The following is a 21,497-nucleotide window of genomic DNA, read 5'->3' as shown; positions in this document are numbered from 1 at the left end:
GAGAACACAGGTGTGTTGAATTGTCAAGAGCTCACAGGTGTGTTGCCATTCAGATCAAGACTACAAACATGCTTCTGAGTAGCACCATTGGCCACCTCAAGATTAAGAAAACCCAACATCTTCTGCACACTTTCCAGCTTGTCAACATCCTCCTTAAATTGTGGAGCCCAGAATTGGACACAGTATTTCAAGTGAGAGCAGTACTATTGCTTCTTTTGATCTGGACACTAGATTTCTGTTGAGGCAGCCCAGAATAGCATTAGCTTTTTTTGCTGCTGCATCACACTGTTGGCTTGTGGGCTACTGTGGTTGTTGTTGTTTAGTCGTTTAGTCGTGTCCGCCTCTTCGTGACCCCCTGGACCAGAGCACGCCAAGCCCTCCTGTCTTCCACTGCCGCCCGCAGTTTGGTCAAACTCATGTTGGTCGCTTCGAGAACACTATCCAACCATCTCGTCCTTTGTTGTCCCCTTCTCCTTGTGCCCTCCATCTTTCCCAACATCAGGGTCTTTCCTAGGGAGTCTTCTCTTCTCATGAGGTGGCCAAAGTCTTGGAGCCTCAGCTTCAGGATCTGTCCTTCCAGTGAGCACTCAGGGCTGATTTCCTTCAGAATGGAGAGGTTGGATCTTCTTGCAGTCCATGGGACTCTCCAGAGTCTCCTCCAGCACCAGAATTCAAAAGCATCAATTCTTCGGCGACCAGCCTTCTTTTTGGTCCAACTCTCACTTCCATACATCACTACTGGGAAAACCATGGCTTTAACTATACGGACCTTTGTTGGCAAGGTGATGTCTCTGCTTTTTAAGATGCTGTCTAGGTTTGTCATTGCTTTCCTCCCAAGATGTGGTCTATGAAGACACCCTAGATACTTTCTGTATGTCCTGCTGGCAAGCCAGGTGTCCCCCATCCTATATTTATCCATCTGTCATGGGTGAAGCATCTTCTTGGCAGTCTCAATTCCATCTTATTTCCCTCCCCTTCCCCCACCTGTTGTTCTTTGTCGGGCCTCTGGTCCAGGACCAGGACCAGGAAAAAGACCTTATCCTAAGGTCCACCTTGCTCAGTATTGTGCAGCCTTGACTGGCAGGGGCTTGCCAGGGTTTTGGGCAGCCCAACCTGGATATGTCATGGCTGGCTGGCTTGAGGGGAGTTGTAGTCCAGGCTGGAAGAAGTCCCACCATTCCTTCTGCCTACCCAGAACCTTTTGCACTGGGCGCAACACAATCCCAAACCCTTTCAAATCTGGTGTTGTTATTGACACCTGTCTGTCTCAAGAGGCAATGGAGTGTGCCTCCAGGGATGAAGCTAAAATGCTGTGCTGGTAGCACCAAAGTGATCTCCCCAGGGTGCAAGCCTGGGTCGGGTGCTTGGAGGTCCTGGGCTGTCCAGATGGCAAGACCCCTCTTTTGACCTTGATGATGTGGCCCAAAGGAAAGCAGAACGAGACGTTTGGCACCAGCTGGGCAGCCGGAAGGAGGCGTACAAGGCACCACCCAACCGCCTTAGGGACTCCCCTCCCAATTTGTGTAGGGTTTACTCCTTAGCCTTTTCTTTCCCCCAATATATTCCCCACATAGGGAGCTTAGGGTAGGATAGGAGCGTCTCCAGCCCCATCGTTCCACCCGGACACTGAGGTCCAGCGTCGAGGGCCTTCTGGCAGTTCCCTCCCTGCGAGAAGTGAGGTTGCAGGGAACCAGGCACAGGGCCTTCTCGGTGGTGGCACCCGCCCTGTGGAACGCCCTCCCATCGCATGTCAAGGATATAAACAACTACCGTATTTTTCGCTCTATTGGACGCAGTTTTTCCTCTCCAAAAATTGAGAGGAAATGTGTGTGCGTCCTATAGAGCGAATGCAGGCTTGTGCCATAGCCGCGCGCAACCCCTCCGGCAGGGAGAGGCTGCACGGGGCTATGGCTTCTTTAGCCCTGCGCAGCGTCTCCCGGCAAGGAGAGGCTGCACGGGGCTAAAGGGGAAGCCAGAACAGCTTGCCTGCTTCCATAGCTGCGCGCAACCCCTCCGGCAAGGAGAGGCTGCACGGGGCTAAAGGGGAAGCCAAAACAGCTTGCCTGCTTCCATAGCTGCACGCAACCCCTCCGGCAAGGAGAGGCTGCACGGGGCTAAAGGGGAAGCCAAAGCAGCGAGCGGGATGGATCCCGCTCGCTGCCTTGCCTTCTTCCATAGCTGCGCGCAACCCCTCCGCAAGGAGAGGCTGCACGGGGCTATGGCTTCTTTAGCCCCACGCAGCCTCTCCCGGCAAGGAGAGGCTGCATGGGGCTAAAGGGGAAGGCAAAACAGCGAGCGGGATCCATCCCGCTCACTGCCTTGCCTTCTTCCATAGCTGCGCGCAACCCCTCCGCAAGGAGAGGCTGCACGGGGCTATGGCTTCTTTAGCCCCACGCAGCCTCTCCCGGCAAGGAGAGGCTGCACGGGGCTAAAGGGGAAGCCAAAACAGCGAGCGGGATCCATCCCGCTTGCTGCCTTGCCTTCTTCCATAGCTGCGCACAACCCCTCTGGCAGGGAGAGCTTGTGTGCAGCCTTGTACGCTGCTCTTTGGGGCTGGGGGGGGGAAATTTTTTTTTCCTTGATTTTCCCCCCTAAAAACTGGGTGCGCCCTATGGTCCGGTGCGCCCTATGGTGCGAAAAATACGGTACCTGACTTTTAGAAGACATCTGAAGGCAGCCCTGTTCAGGGAAGCTTCTGATGTTTGATGCTTTATTGTATTTTTAATATTTTGTTGGAAGCCGCCCAGAGTGGCTGGGGAGACCCAGCCAGATGGGCAAGGTATAAATAATAAAAATTATTATTATTATTATTTATTATTATTATTATTATTATCATCGTTATTATTAGGTCACGAGATTTCCTTCTCCTAGATAGGCTCCCCTCCCAGGTAGATAAGCTACCCCCTCCCCCCCCACTTCCCTTTACAGAACGTACAGAAACTGCCTTCTTGACCACTGGACTGCTCTTGGTCTTGTCCCCTCCATCTGCCGGAGCCTGTCTTCAATCCTTTATTACTGCACTTTGCTTTACCTAGGTCCAGCTAGGATTATAATACGTCAGAATTTTGGGGGTTCTTCCCTTGTTTGAATTTTGGTCATTTAAAGTTTATGATTTTTCTATTTCCTTCTGAGGAAACAGAAAAGTTCAGTGGAACGAGGTTTGTAGCAGGCATCCCGTTAAGGCTTTGTTCTATTTTAGGTTTTTCTAATAAGCTTTTTGATTTTTATTATTTAGTTGATTTCCACAAGATAATATTTATAGTCGATTACTTCTCGTTTCAGGGATTTTCACGGTACAGTGGTACCTCGGGTTAAGTACTTAATTTGTTCCAGAGGTCCGTTCTTAACCTGAAACTGTTCTTAACCTGAAGCACCACTTTAGCTAATGGGGCCTGCCACTGCTGCTGCGCCGCCGGAGCACAATTTCTGTTCTCATTCTGAAGCAAAGTTCTTAACCTGAGGTACTATTTCTGGGTTAGCGGAGTCTGTAACCTGAAGCGTCTGTAACCCGAGGTACTGCTGTATTTCATTTGTTTTCTGCAATTTCTCAATTCCGTGACTGTCTTTTTTCTATTGGTTTCCTGGGGTGTGGCCTCTGTCGCCTGCAGACAGCCTCTGGGAGCCGCAGGTGAGAGTTGAGCACAGCGAGGGGCTCCAAGGTAGACTAACGACCCCAGAAGGAGCAAGGTGTGTCCCCCACGAGAGGTCCCAGCCCTCCCCTAACCCCCTCCCCACACATCTTCCTTCCTACCCTTCGTCAATCAAGCAAGGGACGCATCATCTCGTCATTTACACAGCTGCATCACAGCCATGGTTTATTCATACAAACACACCAGTTTGAATTGCATCACACGCCCTCCATGGCTTCCATGGAACAGGCCATTGGACCTCCTCCCACCCAGTGGCAAATATCCCGTGTTGTGTGCATGCAAGCATCCCTTCGCACGGGGCTTGGGAGCCGCTGGGAAAACCTACCTACTGGCCGGGATACTGCTTCACTTTGCTGCCCCCTCCCTGCCCCCCATTGCAGCTGTGCCCACAGCAGACCCAGAGCGCCACCTGCAACCCCTTGGCCCATTGCTCTGTCTTCGCAGAGATCCCTTTGGCGTGGCAACTTTGGGCGCAGTCCCCAGCACCAGACCCACGGCAGAGACCCCTGGGCTAGCGAAGAGGCAGAAGCATGCTCCCTACGTTTAGCACGCCCTTCCCACGGGCAGCGCCAGGGCATGCCAGCTTCCTGTTCTGCCACCTGTCCCTGTCCTGCCTTTGCAGAAGAACAGCCCCTGCTGGCGTCGGGGCCACCACCCTTTGGAGCCTCGTCCACGCCGTGGTTCCCTCGGCCACATCCCCGCAGGCTTTCCTCCCGTCCAGTCCCTGGGCTTCTTGAGCTGACGGATCTAGTAGTGCCCTCGCAGTCTGTCCATGAAACTGGGCTTGGCCGTTCGCTCCCTCGCCTGGTGGCGCTTTGGGGGCCCCTCTGGCACTGCCCGGGGCCTGGGCTCCTCACGCGGCATCTGCTCCTCTTCCTTGGCATGGGGCTTCCTTGCCTTGGCGCCGCTGGCCTGGTGGTGGCTTCGCCTGGCGTTCCCACGCGCCTTGCCCGCCCTTGCCCGCTTCTCCAGCTCCCTCTGCCGGGCCGACAGATACGCCTTCTCCCTCTCCACGATCTTGGCCTCCCTCAGCGAACGGCGCTCGAAAGCCTCCACGATCCGGGGGATACGGTTCTCCGCCTGCAACTGCACGGCCACCTCCTCGGCGGAGGGGTCCGGCTTTTTCTTGCCAGAGACCAGCGTGGCGCGGGGCCTCTGCTGCTCGCAGAAGAGGCAGGAGCACGTGGCAGGAGAGGTGCTGGCGTCGTCGCAGGTGTGGAGCCGGGGAGCCTGCAGGAGGGGAAACCAGTGAAAAAAAGACAGTCAGAGACCCAAGAAATTACACAGAACTAAAGAAATTACCGTGCAAATCCCTGAAACGAGAAGTAATCGACTACAGAATAACAAAAAATCAAAAAATAAACTAGAATTAAACAAAGACTTAACGAGGTGCCGGCTGCAAAACTCGTTTCACTGAACTAATCAGTTTCCTCAGAAGGAAATAAAGAAATTATAAGATTTCAAGTGATATCAAACAAGCTCAAGAGCAGGGCTGAAAATGCTTCCTCGAGTTTACAAAGAAGGTATGAAAACCTCAATGACAAGTTTTAAACATAGCCCTGTGTTATGTACTGAGTTGAATAGGATCCAAACTGTAGCAGTCTGATTGGTCCTAGAACAATAGGATCCAAAAGGCAGCAGTCTGATTGGTCCTAGAACAATAGGATTCAGAATGCAGCAGTCTGATTGGTCCTAGAACAATGCAGCAGTATGATTGGTTGGCAGGAACCACCCAATCCTGCTCCAGATAGAAGTGAATCCACAACCTGATTGGCTTACAGTAGAATTCCAGAATTAGCCAATCATGTGCAGCCCATTGTGTAAATAATGTATATAAAGCAGATACTGTGAGGGGACATTATTCATTCCTCCTCACCACTATGAGCTGAATAAAGAGCATGAAATCACTTTGCGACTCTGAGTATATTTCACTGGCGACGAAGGTGGGATCCCGCTGAGCTGACTGCCACACACAGCACCGCAGCACCGCCAACTGCCGCACCGCTGCCTCGCACCGTGTATCCAGGCTTCAGCTCCGGGGCACAAGGAACTCAGAATGGCAGCCAACAGCAGCTTCTCGCCATTCAACCCAGCATCTGGAGACTGGGAAGCGTACGCCTCCCGTTTCACCTTCCTCCTAGAAGCCAAAGGGGTCACCGACGAAGAAGACGCCAAGAAGAGGGCGATATTCTTCAGCGTCTGCGGAGAGGAGACGTTTGAAATCGCCCGGGCTCTCCTTGCGCCTGAAGACGTCGCTACTGTTCCATACAAAACAATAATGGAACAGCTGAAGGGGCACTTTTCGCCGCAGCCCTCAGTGGTGGCTCGTCGAAATGCCTTCTACGCAAAGCGGCAAGCCCCTGGGGAAACCATAACTGGGTTTGTGACCTCTCTCCGCCAAGCCGCCCGGTTCTGCAACTTCTCAGAGCTGGAGAACATGCTTCGTGACCGCCTCGTCGGTGGCCTGAAGGATGAGAAGCTGCAACGACGCCTCTACGCTAAGAAGGACCTAACGTTCCAGGTCGCTCTGGAGGAGGCCCTGGCAACAGAAGCTGCCGAGAGGTCGACCCAAGAGGCACGGCCGAGCCTGCCATCCCAACCGAGGGTCCACCATGAAGACCTCACCGACGACTCAGGATCCGACAGGGAGGAGGTGCACCGAGTACAGCAGGGCACTCAAGCAGCGCACAGACCACAGCTGCCTCGACGAGAAGGAGGGAACTGCGCAAGCTGCGGGGAGAGTCACGAGAGGAGGACCTGCCGTTTCCGCAACGCAGAGTGCAGGCAGTGCAGAAAATCGGGACACATCGCCCGGGTGTGTCGGGCTCGGCCCACCCGACACCAGGCATCAGATGACCAATCCAAGAGCCCCAGGTCCCGGGGCCCAACGCACCAAGGCAACTCGACGGAGCTCACGGACTTCCAGGTATACCAGTTGCCCCACCCCAACGTAGAGAAAATTTATGTAGAGGTACAGATAGAGGGGGCCCCATGCCGCATGGAGCTTGACACGGGTTCAACTCTATCCATAATCTCGGCAAGGACCTTAAGGAAACTGTGTCCCACTGGGGGTCCCAAACTCAGGCCGGCCCCATTCACCCTCCGGGACTTCCAGAAACGTAAGGTCCCCACAATGGGGGTGGGGACCTTCAGGGTGCAATACCGAGGGCGGACGCGGCAACTGGACTTGCTTGTGGTCAAGGGCCCCTACATTAGCTTACTGGGATTGGCATGGTTTGGACCACTGGGGCTAGCTGTCACCGGGGTGAACCACACTAGCTTACAAGTTGACGTGGACGCCATATGCAAGGAATTTCCAGGGGTTTTCGATGGGAAATTGGGACAGTATACGGGCCCCCCCATTGCGCTACAGCTTGACCCCGCAGTACGACCGGTCAGGCTCAAGGCCCGCCGGGTCCCGTTCGCCTTGAAACCCCGTATAGACGAGGAATTGGACCGACTCGTAGAGCAAGGAGTGCTGGAGCCGGTGCCTAATGCTCCCTGGGAAACCCCAATCGTCACACCCGTCAAGCCTAATGGTTCGGTCCGCATCTGCGCAGACTACAAATGTACCATAAACAAGGCCCTCACGGCCCACGCATACCCAGTGCCAGTGGTCAGCCATGTCCTTGCCACCCTGGCTGGGTCGAAAATTTTTGGCAAGCTGGACTTGGCCCAAGCATATCAACAGCTGCCAGTAGATGAGGCCACAGCAGAGGCACAGACGATTGTGACGCACAGAGGAGCGTTCAGGGTAAAGCGGCTGCAATTCGGTGTCAGCGTGGCACCAGGCATATTCCAGAATATAATGGACTCTCTCCTTAAAGGGATTCCTGGCGTCACCCCCTTCTTCGATGATGTGTTGATTGCCGGCCCCACACCAGAGGAGTTTGAGGACCGCCTCCGCACCGTTCTGCACCGTTTCCAGACGGCGGGTCTCAAGGTGAAGCGGGAAAAATGTCTACTAGGAGTGCCTCAGGTGGACTTTCTGGGATTTATGGTGGACGCAGAAGGGGTCCACCCGACTGGGGACAAGGTACGGGCCATTTGTGATGCCCCAGCGCCCAAGAGCAAGACTGAACTTCAGGCCTTCTTGGGACTATTGAACTTTTACCATTCCTTCCTTCCCCACAAGGCGGCGGTAGCGGAGCCCCTACACAGACTCCTGGACAAGCGGGCCCCTTGGGTGTGGGGCCAGCGCCAGGAGGCCGCATTCCAGGCAGTCAAGGACTTGCTTGTCTCAAACTCGGTCTTGGCACACTTCGACGAGAGGCTGCCGGTGGTGCTAGCATGCGACGCCTCACCCTATGGCATTGGAGCTGTCCTGGGGCACCAACTCCCGGATGGAAGAGAGGTACCGGTGGCGTACTTTTCCCAGACACTCAACACAACCGAGCGGAACTACTCGCAAATCGACAAGGAGGGTCTGGCAATCGTAAAGGGAGTAAAAAAATTCCATGATTTCTTGTACGGGCGGCCCTTCACCGTGGTGACTGACCACAAGCCGTTGCTTGGCTTGTTTGCCCCCGAAAAGCAGACCCCCCAAGTGCTGTCTCCTCGCGTCCTCAGGTGGTCAATTTTCCTTGCCAGCTACCAGTATGCACTGATTCACCGACCTGGGAAGGCGATAGGCCATGCGGACGCCCTCAGCAGGCTACCACTACCGGAAACAGGCCCTGACCCAGCACCTGCACAAGAGGTTATGAGCCTGGAGCTGCTTCCCGACCGCCCCATTCAGGCACAAGAAGTTGCACACCATTCCAAGAAAGATAGGGTCATCTCCCGGGTCCTGGACTGGGTGTGGAGGGGATGGCCCAGCAGCAGCCCCGGGCCAGAATTCGCCGGCTACACAACCCGCAAACATGAACTGTCGGCCCACAAGGGGTGCCTGTTATGGGGAAGCAGAGTCGTTGTTCCCCAGCCCCTCTGCAAAAGGGTCCTCACAGCCCTACACGAGACACATCCAGGGGTAGTAAGAATGAAGGCCCTTGCCAGGAGTTATGTGTGGTGGCCGGGGATCGATGGAGAGATAGAGGCCTGGGTCAAACACTGCCAGGCCTGCCAAGAATCCCGCCCAGATCCCCCAAGGGCCCCAGTCCAGTCCTGGGAGTCCGCCCGAGCACCATGGTCACGCCTGCATGTGGATTTCGCTGGCCCCTTTCAGGGGAAAACATTCTTCATAGTGGTGGACTCCTACACCAAATGGCTGGAAGTCGCACTGGTACCGTCCACTTCCACGTCCGCAGCCATCCGGGTACTACGCAGGCTGTTTGCAACCCACGGGCTCCCTGACACTCTCGTCTCAGACAACGGGACTGCATTTACGTCAGGAGAATTCCAAACCTTCACAGCGCAGAACGCCATCCGCCACATCCGTTCGGCGCCGTTCCACCCTGCCACCAATGGCCAAGCAGAACGCATGGTGCGGACCACCAAGGACACCCTTCGCCGCATGACGCAAGGGGACTGGGAGTACCGCCTTGCCACATTCCTTCTAGCACAGCACAGCACCCCCAGCTCAACGACTGGCCGGAGCCCCGCTGAACTACTAATGGGTCGGCGCCTTGCAATCAGATTGGACCGCCTTCACCCCGATAGAGCTCAGGATGAGGTAGTGGTGGGGGAAGGCAGGAACCCCCGGACCTTCGAGGCCCAGGACCCAGTGTACGCAAAGAATTTTGGGGCAGGCCCAGCATGGGTACCCGCCACAATCACCAGGGTCACTGGCCCCGTGTCGTACGAGGTGCTAACGGATGGGGGGCAATGCTGGCGCCGCCACTGCGACCAGATACGGCGACGATTCCCGGGAGAAAACCAGGAGGAGGACAGGTCAGAGGAGTCCCAAGGGAACAGCGGGGCAGTGAGGCCCATAGAGCAGGAGGGGCCAGCAGGAGAGGCAGAATCAGTAAATACAGAGAGGACCCGTGAGGCCGAAAGGACACCGGAACCAGAACCACAACTGAGCGAGCCGGTTGCACCAGACCAAACAGCCGCATCACAGCCAGCATCCTTGGAACACGAGCCAGAACCCGGAGCCCGGACCAGGGAACACCCCAGGCCACAACGCACACGTAGGCCGCCGGCATACCTTGAGGACTATGAATGCGACCTCCCGGGCAGGACTGGAACTTAGAGGGGAGGGGTGTTATGTACTGAGTTGAATAGGATCCAAACTGTAGCAGTCTGATTGGTCCTAGAACAATAGGATCCAAAAGGCAGCAGTCTGATTGGTCCTAGAACAATAGGATTCAGAATGCAGCAGTCTGATTGGTCCTAGAACAATGCAGCAGTATGATTGGTTGGCAGGAACCACCCAATCCTGCTCCAGATAGAAGTGAATCCACAACCTGATTGGCTTACAGTAGAATTCCAGAATTAGCCAATCATGTGCAGCCCATTGTGTAAATAATGTATATAAAGCAGATACTGTGAGGGGACATTATTCATTCCTCCTCACCACTATGAGCTGAATAAAGAGCATGAAATCACTTTGCGACTCTGAGTATATTTCACCCTGTTTAAGAGAATCAAGCAGTAGTGATAAGAAATTGAGGTTTTAAAGTTTCAAACCAACTCAAAAAACAGGGCAGAAACTCAAAAAAGTTTTAAACATAACCCTATTTAAGAGGACCAAGCAATAGTAATACAAAATTAAGGTTTGAAGTTTCAAACAAACTCAAAAACAGGGCAGAGACTCAAACAAGTTTTAAACATAGCCCTATTAAGAAATTGAGGTTTTAAGTTTCAAAGAGACTCAAACACAGGGCTGAAGCACTCCTGACTGCTGATGTTAAAGAATGATTTTTGTGATTCTATAGTCAATTACTTCTCGTTTTAGGGATTTTCACGGTAATTTCTTTTGTTCTGTGAGGGGAAAGGCAGAAGGGCAGGAAGCGGAAGCTCAGCGGGTTTAGGGTATGATTACCAGATTTTTTTCAATGAATCCAGGGACACATATTTTTCTTTTTCCTTTTTTAGCTGAGTAGCAACAGAGAGTCAGTAGTGGGGATAGTGAGGTGAAAGATCCTGGGCCCAAGCACACATGCATATTGTATAAAGGTGCAAAGCCCTTCTTTCACGCCCTATGAAACATAAATGCACAGAGTTTTTAAAAAACTGGGCAACCACGCACCACCCGCCTGTGACTCCCGATCCTTTCCCGATCTCCTGCCCCCTTCCCTCAGATCAGGGGAGGCTTGGGAGTCGTGGGTGGCTGGCCGTTCCCCAGTTTTATTAAAACTCTGCACATTTGTTTCACAGGGTGCAAAAGAAGGGCTTTGCACCTTGCCTGGCAGAGAAACCGTGCACCTTGTGCCCCTCCTGGGCAATGCCCGCCTGCCCGTGACTCCTGAGCCTCCCCCGATCTGTCAAAACAAAGGGGGCAGGAGATCTGTACCGTCGGACGTCCCTGGTTCCCCTTCAGCAGTGGCGGCGGCAGCGGGCAGCTCCTGAAGCCAGCCAGAGACAACTGCGCTATCAGGCTGGCTCTGGGCTGCTGAGACTGCTGCTGCCACGTTTCCCGGGGACAGATTTGCAAATCCTGATTCGGCAGCCTCTTATGGGAGCTGTTTGTAGTCCAACTATATCCGGGGAAGGCCCACAGCATCCGCCCTGGGGAACGCCCTCCCATCAGATATCAAGGAGATAAACAACTCTTTGACTTTCGGAAGACATCTGTACAGAAGTTTTTAACGTCTGATTAATAATAATAATAATAATAATAATAATTTATTTGTACCCCACCCATCTGGCTGGGTTTCCCCACCCATCTGGGCAGCTTCCAGCAAAGATTAAAAATACATTCAAATGTCACACATTAAAAGCTTCCCTAAAGAGGGCTGCCTTCAGATGTCATCTAAAAGTTTGGTAGTTGTTGTTCTCTTTGACATCTGGTGGGAGGGCGTTCCACAGGGTGGGTGCCACTACTGAGAAGGCCCTCTGCCTGGTTCCCTGTAGCTTTGCTTCTCGCAATGAGGGAACCGCCAGAAGGCCCTCAGCGCTGGACCTCAGTGTCCGGGCAGAACGATGGGGGTGGAGGCGCTCCTTCAGGTATACAGGACCACGGCCGTTTAGGGCTTTCAAGGTCAGCACCAACGCTTTGAATTGTGCATGGAAACGTACTGGGAGCCAATGTACTGGGTCTTTTAGGACCGGTGTTATATGATCTTGGTGGCTGCTCCCAGTCACCAGTCTAGCTGCCGCATTCTGGATTAGTTGTAGTTTCTGGGTCACCTTCAAAGGTAGCCCAACGTAGAGCGCATTGCAGTAGTCCAAGCAGGAGATAACCAGAGCATGCACCACTCTGGCGAGACAGTGTGTGGGCAGATAGGGTCTCATCCTGCGTACCAGGTGGAGCTGGTAGATGTTTAATTGTGGTCTTAATATTTTGCTGGAAGTTGCCCAGAGTGTCTGGGGCAGACCAGTCAGATGGGCGGCATATAAATAATAAAATTATTATTATTATTCCCCAGCCCTTCCCTCTGCCCCCTCACCTGATGAGTGGGATCCTCTTCCTGATGGCTCTTCATTCTGTGCCTGATGTCAGCTGTGGGGTCCAGACTTGGACAGCCTCCTGCCTCTCCCCAAGAATCCCTTTCCTTCTGATCCAGTGATCCGTACGCAGGTGGCCACCCCAGAGTGCCTGGGCTGCCCCGATGCCCAGCCCCACACCCCTGCTGCCTTGGGTGGGACGGAGGGTCTTCGGCCGGCGTCTCCTCCAGCCACTGCTGAACTTTCAAAAACCGGTCTGGCACCTGCCGCCGGCAAGGAGGCCCTGTCCTTTCCCTCTGGCGGGGGGCACTCAAACCCGCTCTCTCCTTGCCTTCCGGCAGACTCCAGCCGTTCTCCTGGAGCGTCTCCATGCCCGCTGGTGTGTCCCTGTTAAACGCTTGGCAGGCGGTGCAACTCTGGACATGGCTGATTCTGCAGTGAGGCAGGATCCGTGCTGAGCTGCTGACGGCTGTGGAGGGCCTGCTGCTCTCCTGCCGCCAATAGACGCGCTCCGACACCCCGCCTTTGCCAGTGAGACAGTGCCGGAGGAGCCGTGGGCATGGTTGGCAGCCGTGGGCATGGGTGGCATCTCCTCTTCCTTGGGTTGCGCGGCTGTGATCCTGCCTCCTGCAGTTTCGCTCGTGGCCAGCGTGTTCCTTCCCGGGGTCCCTCCAGGGCCCGCTGGGGTCTGTGGGGTCTTCCTGCAGGGTCCCCAGGTCCTCGCAGGGGTCCGACAGGTGGCCTGAGCCACCAGCACAGGCTTTCAGCTTCTGGGAGAAGAACGTGTCCAGTTTCTCTGCAGCATTGCGGTTGAACAGGGATGCCCTCTCTATACCCAGGCTGGGCGAAGATCGCACGTGCGGGCACAGCGGCGGCTGATGCCCCTCGGGATCCTTCGGGCGGTTCCGCACCGGATCCTTACAACCCCGGAGGTGGCTTTGGCAATCGGCGTGATCCGGCCTTCTGGGAAGGTTCGGCTTTCCGAGGCTGCATTCTCGGATGGATCTAGAGAGCTCTAAAGAGAAGTGAAACCGGGAAGACTCAGTGAAAAAGTGTCTCCGATTCATGGCCTCCTAGTACAACTTCTTTCCACAACTGGGAGTCCTCCAGATGTTTTAGACTACAATACCCATCAGCCTCAGCCTGCACAGCTTGGCTGGGGCTGGTGGGAGTTGTACAGTCATAGGTAAAGGTAAAGGGACCCCTGACCATTAGGTCCAGTGTGACTGACTCTGGGGGTTGCAGCACTCATCTCGCTTTACTGGCCAAGGGAGCCAGCGTACAGCTTCCGGGTCATGTGGCCAGCATGACTAAGCTGCTTCTGGCGAACCAGAGCAGTGCACGGAAACGCCGTTTACCTTCCCGCCGGAGCGGTACCTATTTATCTACTTGCACTTTGACGTGCTTTTGAACTGCTAGGTTGACAGGAGCAGGGACCGAGCAACGGGAGCTCACCCCGTCATGGGGATTTGAACCACCGACCTTCTGATCGGTAAGTCCTAGGCTCTGTGGTTTAATCCACTGCGCCACCCCCGTCCCTGTACAGTCATACCTCGGGATAAATATGCTTCAGGATAGGTATTTTCATGTTGCGCTCTGCGGCAACCTGGAAGTTAACGGAGCGCGTTACTTCCGGGTTTTGCCGCTCGCGCATGCGCAGACGGTCAAAATGATGTCATGAGTATGCGCAGAAGTGGCGAAACACATATGCGTCTTACGTTCTATTCAGGATGTGAACGGGGCTCCGGAACGGATCCCGTTCACATCCCAAGGTACCACTGTAGTCCCTCCCAAGCATCTGGAAGGCATCAGGGTGGTAGAAAACTAAGTGACAGCAGGAGCCAGCAATAAATCACACTGTGCACATTAACCCTTTCTTAGAAAGAACACGACCTGCACAGACTTGGTGGCGTGTCAGGCCTGAGGAGCACAGCAGCTCATCCCAGGTCGGTCTTGCCCTATGGACCAGTTTCTGAGACCAAAGGTCCCTATCTCCATAGCTGTCAACTTTCCCCTTTTTTTAAGGGAAATTCCCTTCTTCCGAATAGGGTTCCTCACAAGAAAAGGGAAAAGTTGACAGCTCTGCCCTACCTCCCCAGGGCTTTTTCCAAGCAACTGGAGACTGCGCCTGCATAGTTCCGCTCACTTCATGCCTCTTCTGGTTCTGGGAGACCAGGTTGGAGGGGAGCTTGTCGCAGCAGGACACCCATCATTCTTCACCAGCCTGACTCATCTCTGTCTCTTGACCTCCCTCCTCTTCTGCTTCAGCTTCTGTCTCTGAATCTGGACTGCTCTCTGCCACAAACTCTCCCTTCTCACCAAGTGTCTGACACCGCCTCCTTCTAGTCTTCTCCCTCTGACCACTCATGGTTGCACCACCACCCTCCCTGGCTTCTGAGCCTTCTTCCCTTTGGGGTTCCCCAGCTGGTTCCTCTCCTCGTTCGTCTGCATCTAACAAGTCCAAGACACACCGCTTAGAATGGATGTCATGAATCCATTCCTTGTCTGAATCTGCCCTGGGAGCTACTGGGAACTATAATTCAAAATAAATGCAGCAAAGCCCAGCAATTTGGGACAGCAACTGCTTCTCCTTCCCAAGGTCCTTCCAGTTCATGTTTATGGCTTCCTGGTTTTCAATCTGAACTTAGCCTGATCTTTTATTTCCCTTCCTTCCCTCCCTCTCCGCTTTTATGAAGATTACCCGCTCTGGGATCCCACAGCTAATTCTCCCCTGGCCTCCTCACTGGCCCAAATAGGACTAATCTAATGCTAACTAATTAGACTATCTAATGCTTATTAGATGGATTTCCCCTAAATTGATTTCTGAACTTTGAATTTTATTGTTATTCATGTTTTTATACTGTGTTTTATGCTGCTTCTACAATTAAGTGTTTTAAATTTGTTGTTAGCCGCCCTGAGGCCGGTTTTTGAACCGGGAAGGGCGGAGTAGAAATAATAATAATAATAATAATAAATTTATTTATACTCCGCCCATCTGGGAATGGGAATGGCATGGCATGGGGAAAGTGGGTAGAGAACAGTTTTTCTCCCTCTCTTATGACATTAGAACTTGTGGACTTCCCATGAAGCTGAATGTTGGAAGATTCAAGACCATTAACCTCTGGAACTCCCTTCCTCAGGAGGTATTGATGTCCACCAACCTAGATGGCTTTAAGAAGAGGATTGGACAAATTCCTGGAGGAGGAGAGGGCTATCGACGGTTGCTAGCCAGGACGCCTCTGCTCTGCTCCACAGTGGGAGGCAAACCACAGGAGGGGAGCGTTGCTCTTGTGTTCGAGTCCTGCTTGTGTATCAGAGGTATCTGCTTGGCCACTGTGAGAACGAGATGCCGGACTAGACGGGCCAAGCTCTTCTTGGGCTTACCAGAAATAATGGAGGCCGTCGAAATCTCACGATCTCCCCACGGCCTGCTGGCATTGTTGACGTAGTCCTGGTCAGTCTCCCAGTCGTCCTCCTCCTCCTCCTCTGTGCCGTGAGAAAACCGCCTGGTCTGCTCTGGCCGCCTGTGGTCCCCGCTGCTCCTGCAGGCGTTTGGAGAGCGGCCGGTCCAGGGACACCCGGTCTGGGCCATGTGGGAGGACCAAGAAGTCCTGGCAGTCGGCCACAAGGCCAAGGCTGGTTGCACCGAGAGGTGGGCGGACCGAGCACGGCCTCCGTCCCAGCCCAGGTTGGTAGAGTCTGTCCACTGTGATGTCAGTGCGCTGTCATGCGTGGTTCTTCTGCACAACACTCCGCCAGAGCTGAATTCTTTGGAGGGGGTAGGCGCATGGTGGAAGGACCGCCGGAGTCCTCGGTCTTGTCAGCTGTGTGGCTTCGCCAAAGGGTGTTGGGGAGGGCTTGAAATGGGAGCATGGAGGAGTTGGAAGAAGAACAGAAGGGCAGCCCAATCGTCCAACGTCTCATTCTGCCCCTGTTCCCTTTCTGGCCACCTCTGGGTTGCGGCGATGTGTGTTTGCGAGGTTGCGCGCATACTGAATGCAACCAGTACAGTGGTACCTCTGGTTGTGAACGGGATCCGTTCCGGAGTCCCGTTCATAACATGAGCAGAACGCAACCCACGTCTACGTGACTGCGCATGTGTGGGCCGTGAATCACCTCGTCTGCGCATGACGTCATTTTGTCTGTCTGCGCATGCGCGAGCGGAGAAACCCAGAAGTAACCCTTTCCAGTATTTCTGGGTCGTGCAGGTTGCGACCTGGAAAAACGTATCATGAAGCAAATGCAGCACGAGACATGACTGTAGTTGCATGCAAACTTCCACTGTGCATTCTCTTCCATGTTGCACCTCTCCCCTAAGGACTCCTCTGTGTGGGAATGTTAAGGATCGTAGGAAAGGATATATTAAGTAAGTCTTATCCTTCCTTCACTCACGCTGGCAGGGCAGATTCCCCTCAATATAGCTGGAAGCTAGTTTGCAGATTCATTTGAACCTCTTTGTTGTTGTTTAGTCGTTTAGTTGTGTCCGCCTCTTCGTGACCCCCTGGACCAGAGCACACCAGGCCCTCCTGTCTTCGACTGCCTCCCGCAGTTTGGTCAAACTCATGCTGGTAGCTTCGAGAACACTGTCCCACCATCTCGTCCTCTGTCGTCCCCTTCTCCTTGTGCCCTCCATCTTTCCCAACATCAGGGTCTTTTCCAGGGAGTCTTCTTTTCTCATGAGGTGGCCAAAGTCTTGGAGCCTCAGCTTCAGGATCTGTCCTTCTTGTGAGCACTCAGGGCTGATTTCCTTAAGAATGGAGAGGTTTGATCTTCTTGCAGTCCATGGGACTCTCAAGAGTCTCCTCCAGTACCATAATTCAAAAGCATCCATTCTTCGGTGATCAGCCTTCTTTATGGTCCAGCTCTCACTTCCGTACATCACTACTGAGAAAACTATAGCTCTGACTATACGGACCTCTTAGTTAAGATTATTCTGCCTGGACACTGAGGTCCAGTGCCAAGAGCCTTCTGGGGGTTCCCTCCCTGCGAGAAGCCAAGTCATAGGGAACCAGGCAAAGGGCCTTCTTGGTGGTGGCACCCGCCCTATGGAATGCCCTCCCACGAGATGTCAATGAAAACAACAACTACCAGACTTTTAGAAGACATCTGAAGGCAGCCCTGTTTAGGGAAGCTTTTAATGTTTGATGCATTACTGTATTTTAATATTTTGTGGCTGAGGAAGCCCAGCCCAGATGGGCAGGGTATACATAATAAACTATTATTATTATTATTATTATTAGTAGTAGTAGTATTATTTCCTGATGTCCCTTCTAATCCCCCTTAAAAGAATAAAGACACAAGAGTCTTTCTGAGTGAAGCAACAAAAAGTTCGCTCCCACGTCAGTTCACGAATTGATCCCTGAAAGGAAGGCTTGACTTAATAGTTACACGACAAAGTCTGAGTCTCATATGATGACAGAACGCATGTGCTGCTAGCTGAGAGCCAGCAGACAGCAAAATTTACATTAATAGAACAAAATGGCTGCAGGAGAGCAGCATGGCAGCAAAAGAGAGAAGAAGACAACACTGGGACAAGACAACTTGAAGACTGATCAAGAAGGCTGAGAAAATGGCTGCATGACTCAGCTGTTTTATGGCGTTAGCCATAGCCAGGCGCATCTCCCAGGTCACATGCAAGGGAGGGATGCTCCAGACCAGTGGAAAAGGAAGTTACACTGACTGAATGTCCCCCTGCCTGCGCCCATTCTAGGGAAATAAGGAATGTTGCATTTGACTGTACATCCCACACTAGGGATGTGGGTGGCGCTGTGGTCTAAACCACTGAGGATCTTGGGCTGGCCGATCAGAAGGTTGGAGGTTCGAACAGTGGCGTAGCGTGGGTTGTCAGCACCCGGGGCAAGGCAAGTAATTTGCGCCCCCTAACCCGGGGCAAGGCAAGTAATTTGCACCCCCTAACCCCTAACCTGCCGCCGCTGCCAGCTTCTTCTTGCTGCTGCCTGGTCTGGTCTGGTGTGGTTCTCTCCCACGCTCAGCGCTGCGCTGGGTGGCTGCTGCACTGTCCGTCCCCCAGATAGTCCCTCGCTCTCTCTCCGCACCGCACGCCTGGCACCCACCCCCTCCACAGTGGGCGGCGACCCAGCGGCTTGGATCGGATTCGCACAGCCAGCACTGCAGTGAGAGAGAGTGAGTGAGCCAGGTAGGGGCAGACAGCTGCGAGTGCGAGCGCGCCCCCCCCAGATGTTGCGCCCGGTGTGGCCGGCCCCCCCTGCACCCCCCACGCTACGCCACTGGGTTCGAATCCCTGTGACGGGGTGAGCTCCCGTTGCTCTGTCCCTGCTCCTGCCAACCTGGCAGTTCGAAAGCACGTCAAAGTGCAAGTAGATAAATAGGTACCGCTCCGGCGGGAAGGTAAACGGCGTTTCCGTGCGCTCCTCTGGTTCGCCAGAAGCGGCTTAGTCATGCTGGCCACATGACCCGGAAGTTGTACGCCGGCTCCCTCGGCCAGTAAAGCGAGATGAGCGCCGCAACCCCAGAGTCATCCATGACTGGACCTAATGGTCAGGGGTCCCTTTACCTTTACCTGGCATCAGGATCTGGCCCGTCTAGCAGGGGAAGGAGAGAATAGCCCTATATTCCTAAAGACAGGCAAGGAAAACATTTGAGTGTGCTGCAGCCGTTCCTAGGTTTTGGAGGAACATTGAGTTCCAAGGGGAAACAAAAGGATTGCCTCCTTGCCGGATAAGACACAAAGCCTCATCTAGTCCGTTCCTTTTCAATCTGTGGGGTGGTGGTGGTGGTGGGAGGTTTCTGGAAAGGCCCCTTTCCTGTGCCAAAGTACCCCCAGGACCTTTTGGGCTAACCAGAATGGGTTTCCACTGAAGCATAAACCTGCCCTCAAAGGGGTGTTCCTAGTGTTAGACTGCATTGCAGTTCTGGGCCTTTCTGATTGTAAGCTCCTTGGAGCAGAGACCTTGCAGAGCACCACTCTACATAACAACAGCAGTAAAAGTGCAGGGAGATTTGTGCCAGCTCACATCTGCTCAGCCTCTCCAGGAAGAACAGCAACACTTCTCTGTTTGGGTCACAGCCTGCTCTAGGACTGGCACAGAGTGGTTTCCGATAATCTGTGTTTACCCTTGAAATACATTTATGATGTTTGGTATCAGGGCCGGCCCACCCATGCGGCAAGGTCAGGCAGCTGCCTCAGGTGGCAAGGTCCACTGGGGCAGCAGATCCCAATGGCAATCTTTCTTGCCTCCTTGTTCCTGCTGTCAATCTTCCCTTGCCCCTTCTTCCCTGGAGGGGGGGATACAATTTTGGGGTCTGCCTCAAGTTCCAAAATGTCTTTGGCTGGCCCTGTTTGGTGTAAGTCAAGTCTAAATTATTATTATTATTATTTTGTATACAGTACTGCCATTGATCCAAAGATCACAAGCCGGTTCACAACATAAAGCCTTAAGGGTGTTTAAAATTGTGTACACTTGGAAAACATTGGCAGCATTAAAATAAATTCAACAGTGTAAATAAGTTTTGATGGATGTAATAATGGAATACTGAATGGTTCGTTTTATATAAAATATGCAGGGTTTTATGTTGTGCAAAACGAAGCAAGGAAAGAGGGGAAGGGAAGTCATTGATATCTGAAGGTTGTTTAAATGAATATTCTAAATTGTAAAACAGGAAAAAATGAATAGAAATATTTTTTTTTAAAAAAAGGATGTTAAAAAGTTGCAAGATGGAAAGGCAGGGCAACGAAAGAAGAATGGCAGACAAAATTAATGGACTACGCAGAACTGGATAAAACGACAGGAAGGATTTGAAACCTGCAGGACCAGAGACTTACAGAAGATTGGAAGAAATATATGAACTATTTGAAGAGCAACTGTAATCAACAAATTACGCTAGTAGGATTACAAGAAGTCTTGTAAGGAGAAATATATGAAATATTGCAAAGAAGAGAAAGAAGAGAGACATTAGTTATGAGATTTAAATGTAATAGTGAGAGTAAGAAATGTATATTAAGTGAAAAGATTGGAAAAATTTCAGGTGTGATTGATGGAAGTCAAAAAAATAGTATAAGATATAAAAGTATGTTTAATAATTGTTGAAAATGATATGTTAAAAAAAATATAAAAAATAATAACCCAGACAAGGCAACTTCTGGAGCCCCCCTGCACCCCCACTTGCAGGGTAGAGTGTTTTTGGTGGGAATAGTCTCCCAGTCTAGCCAACCTCACATGGTTCTTGTGCGGATAAAATGAGGAGGAAGAGAACCATGCAGGCCACCTTGAGCTCGTTGGAGGAAAAGATACTATACACATGTAATCAATCAATCAATCAATCAATTAACAAATAAAGCTGCCTTACTGAATGGGGGTGGGGAGGGCATTGTCAAGCCTTCCTGCCTTCTGACCCCCCCCCCCGGAAGCTCTGCTTCTTTGTGGGCAAGCAACCACAAAGGATCAGGTAGGTAGTCGTGTTGGTCTAATGCAGTCGAAATAATAATAATAATAATAATTGTCCAGTAGCACCTTATAGACCAATAGGTTTGTTCTGGTATAAGCTTTCGTGTGCATGCACACTAGGGACACAGGTGGCGCTGTGGGTTAAACCACAGAGCCTAGGACTTGCCGATCAGAAGGTCGGCGGTTCGAATCCCTGCAACGGAGTGAGCTCCCGTTGCTCAGTCCCTGCTCCTGCCAACCTGGCAGTTCGAAAGCACATCAAGTGCAAGTAGATCAATAGGTACCGCTCCGGCGGGAAGGTAAACGGCGTTTCCGTGTGCTGCTCTGGTTCGCCAGAAGCAGCTTAGTCCTGCTGGCCACATGACCCGGAAGCTGTACGCCGGCTCCCTCGACCAGTAAAGTGAGATGCGCGCCGCAACCCCAGAGTCGGCCACAACTGGACCTAATGGTCAGGGGTCCCTTTACCTTTACCTTACCTTATAGACCAGTAGGTTTGTTCTGGTATAAGCTTTTGTGTGCATGCACAATGGACAATTTTAAATTTATTTTTATTTCAACCACAAAGGTGCCTGCAATGTCTCAGTGGCACTCTGCACATGCTCAGAGGAGTTCATATATAAATATAGATATATACACACACAGTGCACACACACACATACATACATACATAGTTTTTAACACTTGATTGGGAGCCGCCCAGTTGCTGGGGAAACTCAGCCAGATGGGCGGGGTAGAAATAAATTATTATTATTATTATTATTATTATACATACACAAAGTATATACCGGTATATATGAACTGCAAAATGTTTTGTTGGTTTTTCATTTCTGCCGAAAGTTGCAGGATGACGCTTGGGCTGCCAGATCCCAGCTCGGACTCGATCCCTCCCCACACCGGATCCTCCGGCGACGAGGTCTCTCTCTCGCTTGGC

General features: G+C 52.5%; 1 protein-coding gene across 2 annotated transcripts; it reads right to left on the bottom strand.

Annotated features, from left to right (window-relative positions):
- Positions 1–3,782: 3,782 nt before the first annotated feature.
- On the bottom strand, positions 3,783–21,496 carry LOC308480800 (uncharacterized protein). 2 transcript variants are annotated; one of them, XM_081012667.1, is made up of 3 exons: positions 21,352–21,496; positions 12,143–13,155; positions 3,783–4,880 (listed from the first exon to the last, which is right to left on the bottom strand). In XM_081012667.1, exons 1-3 carry the CDS (start codon positions 21,389–21,391, stop codon positions 4,398–4,400), a joined length of 1,536 nt encoding a protein of 511 aa, XP_080868793.1. In that variant the 5' UTR covers positions 21,392–21,496; the 3' UTR covers positions 3,783–4,397. The 2 variants fall into 2 exon arrangements, with proteins under 2 accessions (XP_080868793.1, XP_080868792.1); XM_081012666.1 differs by lacking the exon at positions 21,352–21,496 and adding an exon at positions 15,525–15,832.
- Position 21,497: the final 1 nt, after the last annotated feature.

This window comes from Podarcis pityusensis (assembly GCF_964106645.2).
Source record: "Podarcis pityusensis genome assembly, chromosome: 7".
NCBI lineage: Eukaryota > Metazoa > Chordata > Lepidosauria > Squamata > Lacertidae > Podarcis > Podarcis pityusensis.
This window is presented reverse-complemented; position numbering and strand designations above follow the sequence as displayed.